This window comes from Apostichopus japonicus, chromosome 7 (assembly GCF_037975245.1).
Source record: "Apostichopus japonicus isolate 1M-3 chromosome 7, ASM3797524v1, whole genome shotgun sequence".
Classification (NCBI taxonomy): Eukaryota; Metazoa; Echinodermata; class Holothuroidea; order Aspidochirotida; family Stichopodidae; genus Apostichopus; species Apostichopus japonicus.
In genome coordinates this window covers 22,840,942-22,867,386 of record NC_092567.1, presented here as the reverse complement: position 1 = coordinate 22,867,386, position 26,445 = coordinate 22,840,942, and the positions used below count along the sequence as shown (strand labels likewise).

The 26,445-nt window shown below is 37.9% G+C and overlaps 1 protein-coding gene across 5 annotated transcripts in view; it reads left to right on the top strand.

The window, feature by feature from the left end:
• The first annotated feature begins 1,381 nt into the window (after positions 1 to 1,381).
• LOC139969779 (carbohydrate sulfotransferase 15-like) overlaps positions 1,382 to 26,445 on the top strand; it is a 33,142-nt gene continuing 8,078 nt past the window's right edge. For 2 of the 5 annotated variants that reach the window (XM_071975034.1, XM_071975039.1), the window contains exons 1-8: positions 1,382 to 1,640; positions 7,174 to 7,386; positions 13,548 to 14,240; positions 14,854 to 15,052; positions 17,040 to 17,138; positions 18,684 to 18,834; positions 21,019 to 21,181; positions 24,230 to 24,374. In XM_071975034.1, coding sequence (XP_071831135.1) covers positions 7,378 to 7,386; positions 13,548 to 14,240; positions 14,854 to 15,052; positions 17,040 to 17,138; positions 18,684 to 18,834; positions 21,019 to 21,181; positions 24,230 to 24,374 — 1,459 coding nt within the window. In that variant the 5' untranslated portion in view covers positions 1,382 to 1,640; positions 7,174 to 7,377. Of the gene's footprint in view, positions 1,641 to 1,721; positions 1,935 to 7,173; positions 7,387 to 13,547; positions 14,241 to 14,853; positions 15,053 to 17,039; positions 17,139 to 18,683; positions 18,835 to 21,018; positions 21,182 to 24,229; positions 24,375 to 26,445 lie in introns of those variants that run through there. The other 3 variants (XM_071975036.1, XM_071975035.1, XM_071975037.1) reach the window with 3 other exon arrangements.

The window sequence follows — 26,445 nt, the reverse complement described above, 5'->3', positions numbered from 1 at the left end:
TAAAAGTGAAGGTGAGAGGGGCACTCTGACTGCATCAATAGTCTCCATCTGGAAGGGGGCATCCAAGATGAAATGGCCTGGAGTAGCCTGGTAAAAAGTAATTTGCATCACCACCTACTCCCCAAAGACGTATATCCCAGCTCATTGCTCGAAATTCCCAAATTAATATATGCCCGGCAAACCATGAATACATGATTTATTGGAAATAAATTTTACTCCAAACTTTCACGAAAAGTAGCACCAGATTGCACCGAGGACCTCCATATTTTGTGAAATTTTCCCAAAGGGGAGGGGGCACCCACTCCCCTTAGACCCCTCCCCCAGGACGACGATTAGGCATTTCCCATCTGGGCCCCCCCTTCGGCGAAATCCTGGATCCGCCACTGAAATGGTTTCCCTGCGCTCCATGCATTAGCAAATGTCCTTGATTTTCTTTCATATTAGTCACATTTCTAGCATTTCCAGCTGATGAAATTCTTTTGATTTCCGTAAGGTTTACATAATTTCACTTATATCAAGAAGTTCTTTGAAATATACATTTGCGCATCGATTTTCCTTAAGAAGAAAGTCACGTGTATCGGAAACTGAATTTTGAATCTCTAATTCAATTCTGGATATCAGTAATTCGCATCATATCTCGAATTCGAATACTTGATGTCTTGAATTCAATTTTTGATATCTCTAATTGTATTCCGATATATATTATTTAATTTTGGATAGGCTAACTCTTAATAGAATTGTTGATATCTCGAATTCAATTTATGCTAGGATAGAAACGTCAGGCCAACTTACTTATACATATTCTCTTAGACAGGCTCTTTAGTGGTTAAGTAGTTTGCTTACAGTTTTGTTTCATTTTGATCTCAAATATGTTTCAATTATTGATATCTGAAAATGAATAAGAGATATCTGGAAATGAATTAGAGATATCTGAAAATGAATTAGAGATATCCGAAAATGAATTAGAGATATCTGTAATTATTGAATAAATGTTAAAATGTCTTTTCACACGGGCGACCCCTGCATGTAAAATCCGAGACTACCCCTAACCCAGCAGAACATTTTTAAGCCCTGCACTCGAAATAAGCTACGTAACGTAATTAAGGCTATTAATTGACAAAATATTCCAGTTGTATCGCAAAGCACTTTACCGTTTTAAGTAATACAATCAGCAAGAACACCTCTCTTTTTTGCAATCGAAAGCATCTCTTCTGCAAATCTATTGACTTTTCACAACTGTAGGTGAGAGGCTATTCTTATCATTAACTTAATCGACTGATAGTCCGGTGTTTGTTATACACATCGTCTGTGTACATTCGGCGTGCCATGATGGTATATTTACCCTGACCGCATCTTGCTTGTGCCTGAGCTCTATTGCCTGTCTGTACATATATTTTCAGTAGTTGTCGTTGAACATTGATTGATACACACAGAGAAAGTAATACAATCTCGTTGTTTCTTCATAACACACGGGTCGGTTTCATTAGGTTATTACATAATGACAACCGCTTCTGGATAAAGGAGAGTTAGTTGTCGTTCGTAAAAATTACCAGTACGTGTCAATTTTCAACTATTTCTTTCAGGATACAACACATCATAAGAATTTACAAGTAATTGGAGGGTACAACTGCGATGCATAGGTAAGACAATTGTGCTTTTGATCTGAGGCTGTGTGAACGCACAATGATCATTATAATAAATATGCAGAGGAATGTCACCAGTACATAGCAAAGTTTAGTTTGCGTGTTGTACGGTCTACATATCAAGTGTTGGCTTGTCGGAATCAACTGTTGAAATGTTTCAGTTTCAACTTTCGTTTGAGTAGGATAGACACGTTTTACTTAGTTAAGTTTAGTGATGTTATGTTGTGTCTTTCAAAAGGGATGTCCTATACATTGCTAGCGTATCCACCTACACGTTGGTGTTAACTTAAGGTAACGGATTGGTTGGTATTCACACTTACCTATCACAACCTCTGTACAACTTTTACTGTTACGTTTGTATGACAAATATGTAGGAACCTCACCCAGCCCTTACGTAATTTTCAAGAACAAATTAGGCCTATATCACATGACAAGGGCACTGTGTACAGTCTTGTTAGCTGAAATATTATAGAAAGAGTGAAAAACCATATATATTTCAATTAATTCATTACTAAGCCAATTCAACAGTTCTTTTGTTTGCTATCACAATGACACTGGTTACTTGTTAACCCCAGTTTCGAGCATCTGCAGGCCAATCAATAAATATAATTCAATAATCAATGGAATAGCGAATTTTCCTGTCAAAGACATTTCAATGCTTTATGTGACCGAAAGACAACTGTAGGAACTACAAAATATGTTTTCTTATAAACTTTCAAGTAAGTGATGACATAGGCCTAGAGCTATTCCTCTGTTATATTTCAGGCAGTATTGCATCTGTACAAATAAGCATAAAATGTTAACATTTGATCATACTAACAGTTTTCAAAGTACAGTATTTACATGAAGGTTGCAGGATCTTCAGATGACTTAACACATCTCAGATTGTGAGAAGGATACTAGATTATGGGGACAATAGATCTATTACTGTTGGCTATGAAATACATGGTGGTTACTGGTGCACTGCCTTACAAGACTTTGGCAGTGTTGAAGACTTTTCTTTAAAGCTGGCAAAAACTGATCCTTTCTATTAGGTCTGCCGGTGGTTGTGGAAAATGCTGCATGGTTATATTTCTCCATTGAGCCATGATATCTCAGTAATTTCTCAGTATTCCGAGTTCGCCAGAACCGTGGTAAAGGATTTCAACTGATATGTCCTACCCACCACTTCTACTATGTTCCACTATGTCCTACCCACCAGTCTATGATGCTATTATTTGGTCGGTAAAAGCTGGGCAGCTCCATTACAAATTTTTACTCTATTATATAACACAGGCTGTTAAGACAGTCGTAACAGGGCACCCTCAGTGGCAGCTCCTTGGTCTGAAGTACAAGTCTGGAAGGGCCATCTTGGGCACAAACATTTTTTTTTAACCCCAGCCTCAATTGAGCAGGGGCTGAGATCATTGGTAATGTGTGAGGGTCTATAACCATTTCCTTGATGGTCCCTGGGGTCCTTGGATGGGAAGAAAACATTGAGAAAATGCTCTCTCAATTTTTTTTCTTTCTATATTCATTATTAAGAAGGATGCTTGCTCATTTTGTTCAAGTTTTGTCAGTAGAGCTACATTTTATAATTTTTATCATGTTCATATTTTTCTTCATAAAACTATTTTTTGCCTGTTTATGTCTTTGTTTCCAAGAAAACATTTGTCATTAGGTAGATCTTTCAATTTTGAAAAATTATCTTTCTTAGGAAGCAATTTGAATGCGAAAGTCTTTCTGGCAATAATTTCCCCACGGTGTCTTTCATAGCTTGTTTATTTTCCTATCTTGAATGGTACATCATCTGAGGTTTGTAATTACGTACAGGGAATAATATAGTTTTTGTTTAGCAGATTTGAAGGCTTTAAAAGTTTGAAGACTCGCACACAAAGAAACGTATAATGCCGGTAATCTGACCTAGTTTCGAATGAGGTGTACTGTAACAGAAGTGTTAGACACCACCATCGATCCCAGAAAATACACACGTACAGCTTGCTACCGTCAGTAATTAGACACAAGTGTACAGTCAGTACATACAGCTGCGGTCAATACCCACAGCACAGTATACAAATGATACAGCAATGGACATCAACGGAAAGTTTAAAGATGGGGGCACACGGTTTGGGGCAAGTCTTCAGTGCCTTTTAACTAGTGTGTGCTTCTACACATCTTTGCACTGGTGTAGCAGGCTGACATACCAAATAAACATTATTTTATTCCTTGCCGGATGCAGAAGGACTCTGCGTGTGTGTATGTGACACTTCCTTATATCTAAACACTGTAACTCAAAAATTAAAGCTACAATTAATCTGTTAGTTCAGTTCTACCATGCTGTGACTTTCTTTTGTAAAATTTGTAACAGAAAATGTCCGTCCAATGCTCATAATTTATGTCTATTTGTCCATATTTCCTAAATTTTTGAGCAAATTATGTGGTAAGGAATCACAAAAGAGAACTGTTTTTGGTTCCTTACTAAAAGCAAAGGAACCTATGTATTCAGGTTGGCGTGGGTGTGTGTGTGTGTGTGTATGTGTGTGACGCTTTAGCTTGTATATAACGTGTACAATAACTGAACAAGGGAATGACCGATCATTACCATACTTAGTGGGTGGGTGGCCCATAGTAAGTAGATGAACCCTATTGAAATTTCTCTATGAATGGATCTACAGAACAGCAGCAACGAAACAATAAAATGTTTTCATTCTGGTTATGGTTAGTTTTTGACTTTTGAAAATATGTTTCTTTGTTCAATATAATGCTCTTATTTGCTACTGGTTTTGAAAAAGCTTACCGTTCTTTCCTTGAGGCAGTGAAGTAGAACAGTCATTTACACAACCATTCGCCTACACAGCAATACCTATTCAAACCTTGTCTTCATTGTCAATTCTGTTAAATAATGGCAATTGTCATTAATGGAAATATATTCTCATTTGGTGGTGCAGACCCATTGTCTGCAAACAATGGTACGCGAATCCAAAGTACGTCGCCAAAAAAATTGGATTTTTTTTTTTCTGACAGCTGGAATTGTATCTACTGTGGTTTCCGACCTTGTCCAAGTCTTTAATCCAACCTAACACTCATGCATATAAAAGGCATTGATTTTTCTGATGATTGGTGTCTGGTGGCTCGCGATGAAGTCAATGGATGACATCCCTGCTTATTGTGCGATTTGCTAATCCGTTGAAATGAATAAACTGCAGTATATACTTTTTTTTGGTTATTTCAACGACTTGTTGAACATGACTCTGTAACACTTCGCTACATTTCAGTGTGAGCGAGTGCACAACGTTGTAACTTTATGTTTTTGTAGACCTAAATGAACAAAAATATATATATATGAGGTGTTGGGTGGGGCTTGGGGGGGGGGGGGTAGAGCAGGTCGTGGGAAATGAATTTGTCATTTGTTTGCCAAACCCTAAACGTGATATAGCCTATATGTATATATCATCGATACAACAAGTCATTGGTTAAAAATTGTTTTGAATTATGTGTGAACATGAAGTATCAAAGTTATCAACATGACAGGATGGTAGGCTTAACGTTTATGTATTCCGCGAATAATGAAAGAAAAGACAATACCAAAGTCCTCAAAATTGTCTGAACATGGCTGAGTAAAATGGGCAAATTGCGTAACTTCTGGGCTCATTAACAGCCATTAGTGTGTATCTGTGTATACCAGCATGTAGTTGGGGATCTGTTTTGCAATTTCCAAGTAAACGAATTTGTTTGTGTAGTCATATGCGTTGCGTTCGCGTCTGAGGAAACAATCTCACTGGCTCAGCAGGGTTTAGTGTATGATTCCCATGCTGTGTCGAGTTATGCGATGGCTTACTAAAGAAAGAACTAACGGCACCGCTATAACAATTGATACCTGTAGGTATCAGCCGGCAATACGTTTCATTAAGTTTAACAACATCCTCTGCCGTTAGAGTCTAGAGATGTGTATATTATACAAATAGTGAATGGTTTCCATTCGTGCAATAGTGCAAATATTTCATGAGTTGAAAGATGTAATTTGTTCCATTCAACTCGGCGGCGCCTCGTTGAATGGAACAAATTACATCTTTCAACTCATGAAATATTTGCACTATTGCATGAATGGAAACCATTCATTATTTGTTTTATACAACACCTTCAAATTTGGATATAATTGGATGTAAAATGCACTCATGCAACAGATTGTTTTGAACAGACAGGTTTCTCTGCTCTCTTACCATTGAAAAAAGTGCTACCAAAAAAGTATAACACATGGTTCTATTTCATATCTGAGTGGAATACAGCGGCTTTTGCATGCAATCAACGAGCAATTGACCAATCAAATGACCAGAATACAATTAGGTGATATTAGCCAGTGCTTCAAGTTATTTCCATCCAAAGTCCAAACCAGATTGAATATTTATGTATGAATAGTAATGAGATCATATATGGCAAACACTGGTTCCAAAACTATATTGAATATTCATTAGTAATGTGATAAGATATGACAAACACTGGTTTCAAAACTATTGAATATTCATTAGTAATGTGATTAGATGTGGCAAACACTGGTTCCAAAACTATTGAATATTCATTAGTAATGTGATTAGATATGACAAACACTTGTTCCAAAACTATGTTGAATATTCATTAGTAATGTGATTAGATATGACGAACTGGTTCCAAAACTATGTTGAATATTCATTAGTTATTTGATCATATATGGCAACCACTGGTTCCAAAACTATATTGAATAATCATTAGTAATTTGATTAGATATGGCAAACACTGGTTCCAAAACTATATTGAATATTCATTAGTAATGTGATTAGATATGACGAACTGGTTCCAAAACTACATTGAATATTCATTAGTAATTTGATCATATATGGCAACCACTGGTTCCAAAACTATATTGAATAATCATTAGTAATTTGATTAGATATGGCAAACACTGGTTCCAAAACTATATTGAATATTCATATTGATTAGATATGGCAAGGAATCCTTGTCTAATAGTCGTGTCTGCGAGCTTACCCATGTGGTTCGATGATGTCATATTTATACAAGCTGATCAAGTCTTCAGCCTTGTCTGTGAAGACATATAAAACCCATCATTTCTCCAAAATTAGGCAATAAACATTTAAGGTTTAGGTAGTATTGCTTACACAAATACCTCTTTCTTAGCTATTTCCAGAAGTATTTGTTTTTCTAAATCATATACAAAATATTCTTGGTACACCCAATAGTGCACTTCGATCGAAACCTGCATTGTTATTAATATTTTTAGAATGATCTATTTTATAGTAGGTAAAATTTTTTCATTCATAATTTGCCGTGGATCACATGGCTAATTTGTTCATGACAGTTCCGCATTTCACATAGACCATTTAGTTATGCATGGATCAGTCTGTGTCTCGTTCAAATATAAACCAAAGTCAACTCCAAATGACTCAAGTTGAGATAACGCTATACGTTGGCCCCGAACATCTCTTACATTTCTGCGTTGTTAAAGGTATCACTGTATATACAGTATATATTTGATTGTTATGTACTTTTTCTTCTATAGCTTGATTTTAATCCTCATCATTTAAGAATGAAGGCTCATTAAATAATTGTTTTCCGCTGCAAGACAAGTTCGGAGAGAGGCCTGCGTGCAGATGTTTTTTTCATGGCGAAAACGATCATGACAGCATTTCTCTGACTACAAATCAACCATTAAGTAGACGCCTGCATCTGCGATTGGAAGTTAGAAAGGAGAACAACACTTACTATGAATAAGGTGAGTGGTAACCCATGGTAACCATTGTCGTTAGTCATAATTACTTAGGCCATGGAGCCTACTGTATACATCCATTATCAATTAGGTCAAAACGCGGAAAGATTCTTTACCGTGCATAAATCGAAAAATTTCTGACCCAGTATCCTATCGTGAATTTGTTATATTAAATGTACTGCGGGCGAAAAACAAGATGTAAAAGACACGTTATACTTATTTGGTTAAGACAAGTTATTTCGAAACATGTTAATTTTGAGCGTATTCTGCAATATGTGAGGAGAAGTTTATAATTGTCGTTTATATTCGAGATCTCTCGCTGTTTACTTTTACTGAATGTTGCTTCGTTGGAGCATGGAGGTTCTGTTTTACCTCCATGGTTAGAGGTATTATTGGAATAAAGTCTGTAACATCTTTGTTCTTAATTTCTTTTGTTTCCTCTCAAATTTCCTCGTTAAGTTTGTAACATTGACACGGAACGGTTGGGAGGGGGGGGGGCAAGGTGCTGAGGGCGCACCGGGAACATTTCCCCAGTTTAATGAACAACCCCAAAGTGCCCCTTTTGATAATTGAGAAGTGCCTATTTGGCGGTTAAAAGAATGTCTTGTACATTTTTTGGTATTCAAAAGTGCCATTTTGTCTACAAATTAATTGACATTCGTTAATGTCATTTTATAGGTATAACATCAAGTTAATGACTGGTGGGTGAGCTGGCTTTATTAACTATATATTACGTAACAATAAAGCATGCATACTTCTTCTATATATAGACGACCTCTGTCGTTTCTCTTAAGATGTCTTTTGCTTGGCCAAAAGCAGCAGGTATAATCCGAAAACTAAACAAGACCTGAGTTGAAGTTTGATAGGGGTTCTACCGACATCACACAAACTAAAGATTATATGGCTTGATCGATTATGCGGCTTGATCTTGATTATACAATCTCGTGTAATTCCCAAGTATTGTGAGATGGAGGTGTATACTATTACCCGTATCAATTCCATAGGCCTGCTTTACTAACACAGTTACTGGCATGTGCAATATACATTGAGTCGAAGCAGTAATTTTCCGAGAAGAAGTAAGGAAGAGGAAATCGTACAGATATGTCGAATGTCACAGTTGCTATTGCCTAGACGCGTATACATGAATAACATCATACATTTTAGTGTATCATGATGGGAATGGGTAGGCCTATACTGTAGGGACGAGGTGGTCGCCGTAGTAGGATGTCCAGCAAACAGAAAGGATGGAGGGACAAATATTTGGGAACCTGGTTCCATTAAAAGTCCAGAGAAACTTCTTCCATGAGCAGAGAATATTGAGAAATCGAACTTTACACTGCACTATAATGTACCGTTGGTGTTTAGCCTACCCATATACCAAAACATACGAATATTTATGGTCTGGTTCAAATTTTCTCTTTGTATATTTGTTTGGTACAAACTGACAATTTCAGTTTTGTAAGTCTCATGGCTTCGGTTACGACATAAAATGTAGGCTAATTGATGTTTTCCTGAACTATATGATTATGACCTACATGCACGCGCCAATTAAACGTTGCGTCGAAAAACGATTAGCTATTTTTACTCCGTCTGAAACCAAACATTAAAATATAAATTGTGTTCACTTATATTTTTGGGGTGACGTGAAGCAATAATTTCCGCCAATTTATAGCAACAATATTACGTTACATATATGCGTTAGCCTGACACACACTCCTGTAGCAAGAGTATATAGGCCTATACATTGTACTGTATGTGTGCTGGTAAGTTGAGTATACCAAACAAGTTTTACGACCGTGCTTTTAATTTGAGGAGAAGGAAAATGCATATACCGGTATATCTTTCGTGCTTATTTACTATATATAAGCATGCATAGAATCAATTTGGCTATATGTTGTAATGGTTTGTATATTTACATATAATTATTCGGACCTACTACTGTTGTCACGTTTTATCAAACTTAAAAAAGAAAATTCTCTCAAACCGACAGCATATATTAGTTTCAGTAATTTTTTTGTTCCGACCTTTATCGAAATGAATCATTATATGAAAGGGAAATGGAGAAATAAGAAGAAGAAACCCAGAGAGGTTTAAATAACTTTCCTGAAGGTTATGAACATGTCTCCTGTTCATATTTATTTCCGTCGCAATCTTGGATAACATCGTCACCCCGGTTGTTAGAGTACGGAGTAAAGGGGAAGGTGGGAGGGTTACAGGCCACGAGACCGAAGGTCCACGAGACCGAAATTAAAAAAGGTCCGCGACACCGAAGGTCTTTGAGACCGAGGTCCGCGAGACCGAAACTCTTACTAGGGCCCGCGAGACCGAAACTATTACTAGGCCTATAATAGTGGTAAGACAAATATTACTACCGGTTATATTACGTTGATAAAGCGCGTAATTAACAAGAATTAACAGCCATTTGCTTTTCATAATGGATACCAATGACTTGCGCAAGGGGGCTGGGGCGGCAGCAAGAACGGGTGAAATATAGCAATTTCTGAGAATTGCTTTTTCCAGCACCATTTCAGACACTGTCAATTCTTCGGTAGGGTGTGATATGAAAAGGTCATATATATATATATATTTCACCTAGCAATTACTGTCTGCTCATGACCCCTATAAAACCGTTGAAGTATTTAGCCTGCGTATCGACAGGTATATACATTATTGGGAACATCTCGCAGCTCGGTGAAATAATGATTTACGAGTTAGTGTCAGTGAACTATAGTCGCTGGAGGGTCGCATGCGTGGGAGGGGGGTGGGGTAGGTTGACAAAGGCATGTCCCTTAAAAAGGTGGCTCTTGAAGTATACATATACGGTATTCTTCAACTGTTATCCGCCAGAAAATTGAGTTGGCTGTCCCTGGTCCGCACAGGATTACCTAACATTGCAGTTCGCTGAGCACGTTCAATAACAACCCCAATGATATAGCTGCTACCCATTCGATATATACCGGTATCTATATAAAACGTACAGGAAAACCACAAGACTCGTCATCCCGTGTACGTAAAAGCCTATCATGCACAGACGTTATAATCACAACAGTCTGTTATTATGATACTACAACCTATACACAGTATACAGCTGATATGAACCCTGGATTCAGACAGCGACATAATATATTACCATACGCGACGAACAAATTTTAAATATGATATCTTTTGCCGCTTTCCCTCCCTTCCCCCCTTAGTTTGCATTTATTTCATTGTATATGTTATATTGTTAATAGGATATCCGATGTAGGTCTAGTAATGTGTTGATATGAGTGAACGTAAACGGGATACTTAGCATAGTATACATTTTGTGAGGTAAAATCGCAATCAAATTAAAATCTGATAACACGAATGTGGACTCAATACTAGTCTGAGGTTTAGTGTAGGATGGGCTTCAATTCCTCTACGACAGAACATATTCATACCAGGGAGTTGTTATGGAGGTGGTTGTCATGGAAACTCCCTGTATAGTCATTCCATATGATTTCCATCTTCTTATACCGCAAGATCTATCGTCAGATATCAGTTGGCCTTTCAGAATGTTGCCGAAACGCGGGTACTTATAGCATTGACACATCTATTTAGTAAATAGGCCTACACATGCATGTAGAGTAAGGTGACCAGACGTCTATGGTAAGCCATGTGGGACAAACACCGCATAATATATCCGCGTATTAATTCGAATATATACGCGTATTAATTGTACATGTGTAAAGTTTCGCTTTTTAAAGCGATCTCGCGAACCCGCCAAAACATTTATCGTTGGTATATGTACACAGCAAGAGCGGAATTGTATTTTCGTGTATATTCTAATTAATCCGTGCATATATTGGATTTAATCTCCATATGTATTCTATTTAATACGTGTATATTTTCGAATTAATACGTGTATATTTTCGAATTAATACGTGTATATATTCGAATTAATACGTGGATATATTCGAATTAATACGCGGATATATTTAAGCCATATGATTGGCTCATAATATATACGCGTATATATTCCAATTAATGCGCGTATAAATTCCAATTAATACGCGGATATATTATGCAGTGTTTGTCCCATATGGCTTGCCATAGACGTCCCCGATTTTCGGGGACAGTCCCCGATTACAGTGTGCTGTCCCCGATGAACAAGTGTCCCCGAAAATGTCCCCGATTCGTCAAAATGTTCAGGAATTTCGAAAATATCACACATTATTAGTAAAATAATTCTATAAAAAAATTTAGTCAAGTGTGCAGTCGCAGAACGGAACTTATAACCAGTATTTCAGGTGGGCCAGTGTAAAGTGGAAACACTGTTAAAAATATGCTAGATCGATCTAGCCTAGCACTCTTTCGACTGTATAATTGGCAACTACGGCGACACAACGACACTTATAGTGTGAGAATGAGCAAATCACAAGCTCTCAAAGAACCACGTAAAGTAAGTGAATTTCATTTAAGGAAAAGCTACATTTTTGAAAATAAAATTGACTTAAAAAGTGCTTCTAAGTATCACCATTTTACATCTAAGCACCTTAGGCACTTGAAAATTTTCCAAAGGGGAGGGGACCACCCCCTCCCCTTAAACCCCTCCCCCATATCAGTCACGCAATAAATGTCCCCGATTTCAGTCAGGAAAATATGGTCACCTTAATGTAGAGTATACCATTACAAATAGAAACTTATCGTGAAAATTCCAGTTGCAATCCTACGCGTCTTGCATATTTTTTTATATGAACTACGTGCATTCCGTCTTTTTCATTGCTGACCTTGTTCACAACACACCATTTTTTCGTTCAGTTCTTGCTGGGTTTATGTACGTTGTGTATATGGAAACGTGTGTATGTATAGCACTAGCCTATATAGGATATCCGGTTGTCCGTTCGTCCGTACGTCCGTCCACAGGCAGTGTTACAATTATTAGATTTGGGGGGTCAAGTATATATTTATAGTTGTTAGTGGTCCGTTATATCTCGAAAAGAAATATATTATGATTACGAAGATACAGCTGGACGCACACTCAGACAATTAACGGAGCGGAAAATTAAAACGTTTTTATGATATAACCAGGATTTATTCAACTATTCACACTGCCAGCTTTAACAAATTTTCTCCGAGGGCTCTACTGTGATCTACTGTGACTCCGCACATAGAAACTGTACTACAAGATAGACACAACGTTCTAGCCAACGTGGAAGATTAGAAAGAGGGTAATATGCCAGGAAAGGGAGGGTAATATGGGGCAGGGGTGGAGGGTAATGTGGGGCAGGGGTGGAGGGTAACATGGGGCAGGAGTGGAGGGTAACATGGGGCAGGGGTGGCGGGTTACATGGGGCAGGGCTGGAGGGTAATATGGGGCAGGGCTGGAGGGTAACATTGGGCAGGGCTGGAGGGTAACATTGGGCAGGGCTGGAGGGTAACATGGGGCAGGGCTGGAGGGTAACATGGGGCAGGGCTGGAGGGTAACATGGGGCAGGGCTGGAGGGTAACATGGGGCAGGGCTGGAGGGTAACAAGGGGCATGGCTGGAGGGTAACATGGGGCATGGCTGGAGGGTAACATGGGGCATGGCTGGAGGGTAACATGGGGCATGGCTGGAGGGTAACATGGGGCATGGCTGGAGGGTGTCAGTGCCACACTAAAGACAAAAAATGTAGGCAATATGAATTGTGGAAATATGAAATATATTAGCCAATTTAATATATATATATATATATAATTGAAATAGTAGTGAGTTGGAAAATCCAGAACAGTAAAAAAACTTCTAGCCTCCCACCGGGATTCGAACCCGGGCCTCCAGCTTTATATGTGGACACCCTTAACCACTAGGCTATGGACGCTGATTGTATGTCCAGAGGTTCGAAACCGGTTCGGAAGGTCGTTATTCCACTGTAGGCGTTTGTCACCTTTATCGAACAATACTAGTTCTGTTTTGGTGATATATATACCTTTACTCTAGGTTTACAATTAAAGAGAGCAACCAAACTGGATTAACCCGTGACTTTTAACACTTGAACAAAATTATTGTTTCTTTTTTATTTACTACAACAAGCCTTGTTTTTCGTACGTTTGCTGTAGTTTAACATTCGTGTACCTTTGTATACTACATCTGTGAACAGTACACGGGTGTTGGCTATTCCAATAGAGCACAGTTAATATGTACGCACTACTTTCTTTCTTTCCCAGGGAACGCCAGTGGTTGCTATAACAGTATGTCTCCTATTTATATTCGTCTTCGGCTTTTACATCGAGAGCCATTCCGCGAAAACATCTTACGTCGCTTCCTTCATGAGTGACCGTGCTATAGTGGTGAGCAGTGGTGTAACCCAGGGTATTTCTGATTCTGATTATGATATCCCTCACCGTGACAGAGATACCGACGGTGTCATACGGGGACTCGGGCAACTCCAGCATAATAATGTGAAGAAGCACGACGAAAGATATGCAGTTCAACTCGATGAGGCAGGCACGATAACAACACTTGTACAACGAGTCTTGGGTGATGACAAAGATCCCGTCGACGGCGAAAAACGGTCGAGTCAAAATGACTCGTCCGCTTCACCCGATCATGTGACTTTTAAGAACGGTCACCATGCCCAGACTAACTCTACGGTTTCAAAGTCTCATGAAGAATTTCACGTCAAGGAGTATGTGGTCAACAGAAATGAACATTTGCCGCCGGGACCACTTACTGACCAGAAAGAAGTACAACGGCAACTAGGGGAAATATATAAGAAGAGAAAGAGTATCCCTCCGCAAATACTTTCTGCACAGATGGCGCACATACAAGGTCGATATTCCATGTCTTCCCGTTTACAAACTCACGGTCCCAGAAACTGGAGAAATTTACCAGCGAAATTGTATAACTTGGCTCCAGTGGTACGTACAGTGATTAATCATCATACGGTGGGTATGTGTGTGTGCATTTGCGACGCCCAGCTTGTAAACACAATATCTCAAGAAGGGAAGGTCAGACCAATTTCATATTTGGTGTGTAGAAGTACCACATTGAGTACAAGGAATTCTATGGTTTTTGTTGGAGGTCAAAGGTCATTTGGGGTCACCAGGGGTCAAATTGTGAAAACCTCGTAAACATGATATCTCAAGAAGGGAATCATGGGCAGACCTCATATGTGGTGTGTAGGAGTAACACTTTCTGTAAAAGAAGCCTATTGTTTTTGGTGGAGGGTGAAGGTCATTTGGGGTCACCAGGGGTCAAATTGTGAAAACCTTGTAATCACGATATCTCAATACTGAAGCTTTGGCCGACCTCTAATTTAGTGTTTAGAAGTACCACATTTGATTTAAAGAAGCTTATTGCTTTCGGTGGAGGTCAAAGGTCATTTGGGGTCATCAAAGTTCAAATCGTTAAACCCTTGTAAACATGTACAACCTTACTATGCATTACGTCAGATTCATAAGGAAAACTGCTCATGCTACATGATCGAAACCAAAATGCATTTTTGCATTCTGGTTTTTATTTTCTCTTCAGATTTTCGATACAGTCCCAAGGGATTTCCTACCTCAGTTCAAGAATCCATGTTGGTACAGCAGTCATAAACAGTTGCTTTGCCTTCCTTATTTTTACATCCTTGGCTTTCCAAAGGCTGGAACAACAGACCTTTGGGACAAAGTCAACAACCATCCTAAGGTGTCACGGACCAGGAAGAAAGAGACTCATTTCTGGAGGGGTTAGTTAAATGATCTAATTTTGACTTTGGATGGAGTGATGGGGTTGAGAAATGCTAGGGGTGAGAGAAGATATAGGAGTGTAAGGGGGTGAGAGGATAGTGATGATTTGGGGGTTTGGAAGTTGAAAGAGAATAGTTTAGTTGTTTCTCCTCTGTCACACTTGGTTAAAAGGCCATTTTGTGCAAAATGTTGGACAAAGTTTGGTGAAAGATGGATAAGTTGTAAGATCTTTTTCAGTGACTTATTTCCTGAGCGTTCCTGAGGGCTTCTAATGCTCTCTGCGTAAGTCAATCGATCAGCCACATTGCTCATAATCTAGACGATATCTGATAAGTTGAAGGTACCTTTCATCTAGATAAGAAGTTATATTGGTGATATGGTCGTTCCTACTTAACGTCAAGGTCTGGTCACATACTAGCTACCTCGGTAATGTTTACATATATACACTAAACAGGGCAGGAAGCAAAACCAACCAATCAGGATGATTCGTGGAAATGTTACAGCTGACCATAAAACTAGAAATTTGGCAAATATTTTTTTTTTTTTTTCTTCACATTTAGATTTCAGGTGGACAATCAGCAATAAATATTTCATGTTGTTTCAGTGTCATAGAATATGTTTTATTTTGTATTAGGCAATGCAAACAACTGAACTTTGACCGTATCACCTGTACCGGCGTAGGCCATCGCTGTTATTTGCTTAGAGGGTTTGGTCATTTGTGGAGTTGTTTGCAGTTTCAGTTATTATTTTTCCATTCTCTCAGAATTCACTGAAATAACCAGTGCAATGGGTTCCAAGAAATTTGGAATGTACGTCATCTTGCCACCTGAACTCAAAACGAACCAGTAGTTGTCCACATCAAATCATGAAAATGACTGCTTCAGCCCAGATTCTAATATGGGAAATAGGCTAGAGGCTAGGCTAGGAACAGCTGCTATCAGCATGCAGTAGGTTTTATGTTGATGGGCGTGATTTAACTGAACACATTTGTACGGCTTTCAGCATCTGTTGTAGCATTAATGTAACAAACTGTAATGTAAAAGTTCTGTATGTCAACACAAGGATATCCGATGCCGAAGGAAACTGTGCCACCAAAAAAAAGTAGTTCACCTTGTAACCCGCTTTAATTTCCTTGCAAAAGGATATTACCATGACAACGACTACAGTACAAGGTAGATTATCTTCATAGAAGAAGCTAAACTAATACAACTGCAACTATGATTTGACAAACAGCCTACCTGCATTTTTTGATTACTTGCCAAAGGCTGAAGTAATCTATGCAATGGTGATATGTGGGTGTGTATGTGATACTGTGTGTGTACACGTGTATATGTGATAACTCAAAAAGTAAAGTTTGTTGAACTTGGTATGTAGATTGTCACTATTAGTGACCATGGAGGTCAAAGGTCATTTGAATCCAACAGACGATATCTAGAATGCGCCCGGTGAGTACAAGAACTCTATTGAAAATGGGTGGTCAATGGTCATTTTAGGTTACTATAGGTCAAATTGTGAAACCTCGTAAACACTTTATCTCTAGAAGTGTAACCTTGCAAAGAGCTCATACTCGGGAATGTAGATCCCTTCGGTAGCACAAAAACCGTAGTGAAAATGTTGGAGGTGAGAGGTCACTTGAGGTCACCAGAGGTCAAACTGTGAAAGCCATGTAAACTGTTGCAATTTGTCTGCTGAGACATAGTTACACAACAATCAATTATGTAACCAAGTTCTGAAAAAATCCAGCTTTCGACATGACCAACAGAAAGTACACAGCGTAATAAACCAAAGTACTATCTGTTATATGTAGTATCCTTGGGCTCATACTGTGGGTCTGTGGTTGGTAAAAGGTCCTTCATGGCCATAGATCTTGAATATTTTGGTACCTAAATGTAAACACAGTTATTATTCAAATGTTCAAATGTTGTACCAATTTTTCTCCTATGATAAGGAATCAAGTCTTTTTGGCTTTCTGGTCCTTTTTTGCAGATCGTAGAATTGGTAGCGCATCTGGATTTCTTTCATATATGTCCAACGCTTTGTTTCTAAATAATCGCCTTCAGAATGGAGAAACAGATTGTGTTTTTGGTGAGTTTATTCTATTTATCTTTTGGAGACTCAAACAAATGAAGTACCTGCAAGGTAATAATAAAAGAGTCCAGTTTGCAAACCCAATAATTTTCTCCCTCCCCCCCCCCCACAAACAAACCACCAACTCCTCTTCCTCTCCTGAGATGGGGAATAAGAACTCTCCTTAAATCACCCCTGGAAATGCATTAAGAGCTCACCTACTTGGTTGTCCTGTTTTACCTAAAATGAACCAGCTTCTGAGGTTATCGATCTATGTTGTGATTATGTTTGCATTAATGATTAATTGTAGAATTAGTCCTTCAGATGTGGGGGAGAGGGGGGGGGGGATTGTGATGATCAAATGGAAGTTTAAAATAGCAAGGATAAGGGAAATTGGTTCCAAATCTCACCACAAAAGATATAGTGTAATATCAATGAAGAACATGTATACTATATGTGAGATGACTAGTATTGACTGGGAAGTTGGCTTATACGGTTGAGAAGCATGTTAAAGGCATTGAAGACTCCAAACCGAGTGCCGCGCTCTGAAAAAGTTAACTTTCCGTTGCTTGCAAGTGAAGTTTACTGCTTGACGTTCCTTTTTGCGCGAGTCTTCACACCCTTAAATGGAAGGAAACAAGTATGGGAGAAAGACACTCCAAAGAATAATACAAGATATGTTCACAAACTGTGAACAATTGGAATGAAATTTTCATTGTTTTTATTATGAAAGTAAAACTGTGCGTGGGCCAAACAAAGATGATAAAGTTTGTTTTGATATATTTTGAGTATATACCTGTATTAGACGTTAGTGCCTTAAGTCAATATAACAAGATACTTTAAAAACAGGGATTTCAGGCGGATTTGAAGAAAGTCCTGGTCTTTTGCATGTAAATATTGTTATAGCGAATCAGCACTGATTTACACATCCTTGTTTCAAGAATCCAAAATAAATGGTGATAAACAGTATCTAGGGAATGGTTCTTTTGTTCAGAAAGTTACAAATGTTAAAGCTGTCACTAAATTTCAGACATATTAGGTGAACATGATCATGGCATATATATTACTTTTAACAGTATCCAGAATTCGCCAATGTGCTTGAAGTTTAATGTCTTGTGTTAAGCCGTTTTATTCTTGTTTTACTGTCGATTGGGTTTATATAAGTGCATAACTCCCTTACTCATCTTTGATAGGGATATTTCAGTGACTGAAGTAAATTGTTTAGTTGCTGGGAATTGTCTGCATATGTAGGTCAAAACCAGACCCTAATAGCACTGTGTACTATCATGTTGATATATAATATAAAATAATTTTATTCCCCTGCCACATCGTCAGCCACTGGAATATCGCTTAAAAAAGCCAATCTAGGATTCTTTCTACATTCTGTAAAATAACTAGGATTATGACAGGCTGATTTGAGCAATTTATCCTTCCCTAAAGGAGAGAGAGATTTCTATATACATTTATGAATTGATTGGATTTGGTTCTTATTTATGTATGGTATTCTCACATCACGGAATCTGCTCTCACCCTTAATACTGTCTTTAATTATTCTGTTGCTAGGTGATGGATCAGCCACTACGGTCATTTCCCATGCCCGCTATGTGCCGTTTTTCCCTAACGTGACGGCTGGTATGTACACCTCTGTCGACATCATCAAAGAAATAACGCCTGCTGCCAAGATGATCATAGCGATACGAGAACCTGCTGAACGGTACAAGATGAGTTTAGTTTTTCAGATCGAATAGACATTTAATTTTGTAGGAATTAGAAGGGATCATATGGTCTGCACTAAGGTGAAAAATGCAAATGCAAAGTGCTTAGTAAATAATTTTGTGTCCCCCATAACCGGTGCTGTGGCTGAGTGGATAAAAGGCAGTGGCATTTGAATAGGGTTGGGCGATATATCGAAAATTATTATTATCGTGATAATTTTTTTTCAAGACGATATTTTTTGAGGATTGAACAAATGACGATAATTTCTTGTGAAAGAAATTTGAAATAGATGTAGAAAAAAAATTCTCCGTTTTATGTGTAAATGTTATTCTATCATTCCATGGTTAAGAAAGTTGAAAAGAAATATTTTATCAACTTCATTTACTGACTTTTGAACTTCGTAAAAACCTGTTCTTTACAACATTGACTGTATAGAGAACAAAACTCTGAAAATCAGTAGAGAAATTACCAATTGTGTACGAAAAGTAAGTTGGTACACCTTTCTAATTTTACGAAAGATCGAGCAAAATACTTTCGAAAAATTCACGCGAAACTGGCATATCGTGCTAAATGCAACAAGTGTCATGTAAACAAGGCTCTAGTACACCCATTTATGAATAAACCAGAAGACCACATCTGGTGTAAAGCGGGGGAAAGAAAGTATTTTCTAGAATTTCCAACAACAAAAAATAATAATAATATCCTACCATAGTTAAGTGTATAGTAAATAGCCTAACCACTTCGTCGGTTACGGATCTCACGTAACAACAAAAACACAACTAATTGTATTTTGCGAAGTTGACGATTTCTACAAGGACATGGAAACAATATTTAGCATTAAGTTAATCACGCCTGGTGGCCTAAAACATGGAATTACAAGGTTTACTTTCATAAAGATGGCCATACTGTAGCTATTGGGGCCTTGATATCGTGCTATGTCTGTATGGTATAGACTGTGCCTCGTGTGTCATGGGGAATAGATTGTTTTGTTCATGCGGAGGAGTCGGTTGGCTTGAGGTGTGTTTTACTTATCTTAATGTTACTGGGATATTTACCTACTTTCCTTGAACGTCTTAGATAATATTTCGCATAACTTTACGGATCCTTTACTGACTGACCTAATTAATTCTAGAGTGGAGCCAAAAAAGTTTACTCCATAAAAAGTTTTTTGGAAACGTGCCAAAAATGTTAACAAACAGGTGTTAGACAGGGGGGTTGTTTTGCAAGGAACCTGGGAAAATTTGAAGCACATTGTAGCCTACCATGATATTTAAGTACGGTTAAACACTGCAGTTGTAAACTGATTGTTAGGCAGTCTAGAAACGGGGCTTTGCCGAACGTAGTTTGTTTCATAATATCGACAGTTTTGTAAGTTAAACTTTATAAAGATTGTTAGACAGATTACATCTCTTTTCATTTTATCACATAATATAGCTACTCTAACTTGTCATTTTAAAGCTTTCATCAGTTTTGTGACAATTTAAATTCATAAAGTTAGTCAGTATTTTGAATCCTCAATTGCGATTTTTTATCGCCAGACACGCAAAAATACTTAACTTTTCCTGGGGCCATCGCCCCTGGACCCCCACAAGGGGTTCCACCCCTTGACTCCAACAGGGCTCTAAGGCGGGCCCTGAACCTCATGCCATTATGCTTGGTGTGTTTGCTGCGCGAAAACACCGGAGGGAAATCGGCAGTTGTTTTTAGTGTGTTCGCGAACACACTAAAAACAACAAGAAAAAATTATCGTAATTATCGAAATATCGCGATAATTTTTGAACTATTTATCGTGACATTAAAAAGCAAATATCGCCCAACCCTACATTTGAAGCTATGAGGCTTAGCAATCGGGAGGTTTCGGGCTCGAAACCCGGCCAGGTCATAGTAAGGTGTTTTTTTCCATCCGAGAGCAATCTACGGTTTACCCATCTGAAATGACTTTCTAAATTGAAAACATTTCCAAATTTGAGTTGAAATGTTGAATTGGAAGCCACCCGACGTGTAAGTTGTAATCCATAAGCCCTAGCGGGTTTCTCCTGCATTTGTTGCCGCCCAAGCGTCGTAAAAATGAAATGCCGATTATTATTATATTATTATTATGATCATCATATTTGTTTATAATTAAAATCGTTGTTCGACCGCTCTTTGATCATGACAGCCCTGGTATGCTTTACCCTCTCAGGTTGTATTCGGGCTATTTGTACCACCCTATGAAACAACGTCGTTCCGTAGAGGGCTTTCATCAAGAGGTGCTAGATTATTTAGCAGCCTATAAGAGGTGTCAGCAGCATGACTCGCAACTCCAGTGCATCTTTGAGAAAAAAAAAGAGGATGGGAGAGCGCAGGTTGGTATCAGAATACGAAACGGTTGATATGAAGAATAAAGAAAGTTGCAAAGTTTCCAAGTAGCAAGCTTTTATGGAGAGTTAATACTGACTAATTGGCTGGTTAATTGATTGATTGTTAGCAAGAGGCTAATTTGTAGGTGATTGATATTGTGTGCTCTTGAAAAGCATATAGATAACTTCTGGAATATTTGTTTTTTAAATGTTTTCATTAGAATATTAAGCATTTGATTTAAGTTATTTTTTTGGGGGGGGGGGGTGGGAGGGGGATGGGTATCAGGCCTAGAATTTCACAGTTTAAGTCAGCAAGTGCTTTTGAACAATTGTCTTCTTGTTAAAATTGCATATCCACTGGCTTTTTCATGAGTTACAGCAAACAACAGTTTGACTCTGTTAATTCTACTGTTGTTTATATTGTTGAGCCAATAATAGCCTGAATATTGAAGTCTGATTGCTTGTGTGAAGAAAGTCTTGGAGGCAAACTTCTAGATAGTCTGTTATTCTAAAAATTTGCCAATTCAAAACTTTTCTTTATGAACTGGTTCAAAATATCAAAGTGTGAAGGACTTTTCAAGTACAGGTCGATTCTTTTGTGATAATTTTGAAAAGAGGTGACTTGAGTATGCCTCTCAGGTGTGATCAGAAATAGAAATACATGAGTTGAAGCGAACTGCAAACAGCAAACAGTAAACGCCATAAATGTTGTGGTTTCCAAAGGCGTGAAAGTTTGTGGCTTTCTGCCATACAAGCCATTTAATATTCACATATAATGGGGTGAGGGGGGGATAATATTCACATATAATGGGGTGAGGGGGGATAATATTCACATATAATGGGGTGAGGGGGGATAATATTCACATATAATTGGGTGAGGGGGAATAATATTCACTTATAATGGGGTGAGGGGGGCCTCTCCAATAGAGGGCGCTGTAATATCGGTCTTAATGTGTGTCACCTGTGCTGCTTATCCATCTGTGAATCAAATAAACATGATCACCTGAAAGCCCTCACCAGCATGCAAACACGCTGGATGAACTCTGGGTGATTTTGACTAGTAGAAGGTTCTACTCGTGCAGTTTGATGGATGTAGTTGTTATGCTAGGAGGGTGTTGTGGTCAAGTGGTTAAGGCAGTGGACTTGTGATCTAAGGATTACAGGTTCGAGTCCTGGCCAGATCATTGCGTTGTGTCCTTAGGCAAGGCACTTTATCTCCATTGCCTCTCTTCACCCAGGTGTATAAATTGGGACTTGCGAGGTGACTTGTAAATATAGTTGCGTGCGCCGGTTTGTGGCTGCACCCTATGGGAAGTCCCCCAGGGGACACATGGCTGTGGTGCACAGTGGTGCCCCAGGAGAGATTGTTTGAATTGTGCACACTTTGGTGTGTAGGTGTGACAAGTTACCAATGACCAGGGTTAAGTACAGCGCGGCGAGATTTTATTGTAAGTTGCGTTATATAAGAACTGTTAATTAATTAATTAATGCTTGGGTCTGGATGCTCCTAGTTAAATACTAAATCCATTTCTGAAAAATTGCTTCAAATAGGTTGAAATATTGTGATTATATTCTCCCTCTCATTGTTATTTGCAAACTGTTTTGAAGTTTAATTACACTTATCATTACTATTAATTATAATTTAATTTCTGGTGTCAATTTGTTAAACGAAAGAACAAATTGGGATTTTGATATTTTCAGCTGCATTTGTTTGATGATTTAGTATAGTGTATGGTGTCACCAGAGTAGTTCAATTTCATTTTCAGTGCAGCTTTAAAGGTTACATTTGGGATGAGGAAAGCCCCTTTAAAGCAGCACTCAGCACAAAGTCATACTAACAGGAATATTTAATATTGTACGTATCAAATATTAATGTATTCTAAGCTCCTTAAAATCAGCACTCACGGTTTTATTCAGAATTAGTAATTACAGTAACGGGCTAATATTTCATATTTTTCTCAGAGATTCCAGGGACATGATATTGAATTTGACCCCCCCCCGCCTTGTTGACATTAAGGGTACCATCTATACTATGCATTGTAAGGGAGGGGTGGGATTTGAGATCTCAGTACTGTTTAGTGTATGCTTTGTTTCAAAATGATGGTCATATGTGCAAGTTTCTGTTATACATTCTCTAGAAACAGGCCTTTTTTTGTGGTCAAGTATTCTGGACCTTTCGACAAATTTTGGAATGATCAGTGATAGTACAAGTCTGCTCACCTTAGGCTAACACATTATTTCATTTCATTTATTTGTTTCTTCACAATATAAGTACAGAGAAGTTAACTAAGTGACATAACATATCAACAACAGGGAAAATTGTGAAAGGAAGCACTCCAAAAATCCAGAGGGCTTGTCTAGTAGAGCACTCCCATAAGTAAATAGAGAGAACAATACAAGAAAACAGTAACACTTATATCCACCCACACACCAACCCAATTATAAGATTATCTTACACAAGAATATACTCTTAGCTTCTATAAAGCAGTATTTTTAATTCAGTGAAGTTCACTCTCTGGAAGGCAAACTTCCAAGAACCATTTACAGCACCATCAGACTGTAACAAACGCATTGCAATCTTAACATACAGTATCCTTCAGCATACAAAGTCACTACGCAAGGTCTAGACAAATATCGGCTGTATCATCTGAAAGCATGGTCTTGTAACCATGACAATAATTATGGAAATAAATGTAAAACTAGACAATATCGGCTGTATCATCTGAAAGAATGGTCTTGTAACCATGACAGTAATTATGGAAATAAATGTAAACTAGACAATATCGGCTGTATCATCTGAAAGAATGGTCTTGTAACCATGACAACAATTATGGAAATAAATGTAAAACTATGATAGCCTTGTTTTTTTTTCTTCTCAAGTGGCCTTAAGAATGGCATTTTATAAGCCTTACAGCATCACTGAACACAAAACTTCTTGCAATATTACATGAGAGGAATAATAATATGTCCTTATACTTGACTCATTAACTGTTTTAAGGTTCAAATGACAGTAAATAATGGAACCTCTGATTTTTTTCTCTCTTCTCACCACAGAGGCTGAAGACGGGAATCTACGAACCTTTTATCAGGACCTGGTTAGATGGATTCGGTTCTGACCAAGTCAAGATAATAAGATTAGAGGATTGGAAAGATGGCTGCTTGGAAATACTACCAAAAATCTTTGAATTCTTAGAATTAGGTAAGTCTCTTAACTCTGAAGATACCAAATATTTGAATCGATATTTTGGCAAATATGTTTGATATAAATGTTGTGTTAGCACATAAAAACTTTATATACAAGAGACGTCTTCATCACTTACAAGCACTCTTTCATGAGGAAATAACCAATATAGTTATTAACCATCTGAAATGGTCTGTAAATATGGAAAAAAGGCACCCAGTTGTGACAATTTTTTGCTATACTGTACATTCATGTCCTGCTTCAAAGCACTAGTATTGACAGTATGAGCAGTATGAAATATCATGTTTCTGTCAGATAAAGGTTAGGAACTGTTCATACTGTCAGTGCGAGTGCTTTGAAGCATGATATGACAGGACAGTATAGAGTGGTATTAGCATTAGAATCAGATAACGGTTAGGAACTGTTCATACTGTCAGTACGAGTGCTTTGAAGCATAATATGACAGGACAGTATAGAGTGGTATTAGCATTAGAATCAGATAAAGGTTAGGAACTGTTTGTACTGTCAGTATGAGTGCTTTAAAGCATTGTACAAGATAACAGTATAGAGTGGTATTAGCATTAGAATCAGATAAAGGTTAGGAACTGTTCATACTGTCAGTACAAGTGCTTTGAAGCATAATATGACAGGACAGTATAGAGTGGTATTAGCATTAGAATCAGATAAAGGTTAGGAACTGTTCATACTGTCAGTACGAGTGCTTTGAAGCATGATATGACAGGACAGTATAGAGTGGTATCAGCATTAGAATCAGATAAAGGTTAGGAACTGTTTGTACTGTCAGTATGAGTGCTTTAAAGCATCGTACAAGATAACAGTATAGAGTGGTGTTAGCATTAGAATCAGATAAAGGTTAGGAACTGTTCGTACTGTCATTACGAGTGCTTTGAAACATGATATGGCAGGACAGTATAGAGAGTTAGTAACATTCAGAAGACTATCCTAACAGGCTGGTAAAGGTAAATAATGTTTAAAAAGGAGACACAAACCCACCCATCCTTATGATATTTGTGATAGAGGTAACTGTTATCAACAACTTCCAAAAACAGCTAAGAAATATCTAATGCCAGTTGGGAGATGTCCAAGATTTCAGGTTCCATCACACAAAGACTTGAACAAGTCTATGACATCATCATAGACACCATAGACTATGACATCATCATATGACATCATCAAACTATGACATCATCATATGACATCATCAAACTATGACATCATCAGGGGAAGTATTCTTCAATTTCCTATTGTTTACTGATTAATTTTTTTTGCATTTTCTGTAATGGAAGATGGATTTTGTAAATGTTGAATCTAAACTAGTGAAGCTTAATGATGGTCAATGTTAAGACCGCATGCCAACAAATTCTGCCTTGAAATTAAAAGGTTTTACAGATCCTAGCGGCAATAACACATCACAGTTTTTACAAAATGACAGACAAATTAACTATTGCGTATCGCCCAACTGGATTGAGACGCGTTTTAACTGTGTGGAGGATTCGTCCATCACAAAATTCTCTATCATATATTAGCCAAAGATAAAAGTTGGTTTTGTGTCTCTTTACTGATCTAAATCTGTTCATTTGATTATCACTTTAAAGTCCTAACTCAAAAGCTTCCAGATTATCTTTACATACATTTTCAGGGCAGCATAGCAGGGAGCACCAATATGAAATACAGCCAAATTTAATTACTTACTTGACATATTCTATTACAAGGTGCTACACCCTTATCAACCGTGAGTGCAAACTTTGGCGATCTCCTATAGAAGTTTTTTCGTCAAGTGACATCGGTGATGAAAAACTCTTTGAGAAATATGTTTTAATATCTTGAAGAGCACTTTTGGCATCTTGTAAAAACTTTCGATTATAAGCCGACATATTCTGGAGTTTGGTTTTCTTTCTTATAAACTGAATAATGTAAAGAGGCAGTGGAATATGCTTTGCATAAATTTGAAGGATCTCAGAGCATTTGACAAAACAAGAACTAAACATCACTTGTTGGACATCGGTGATGAGAGCGTTATTCTTGTGATGATCCTCATACACAAAACTCTTTGTGAAATATGTGATAA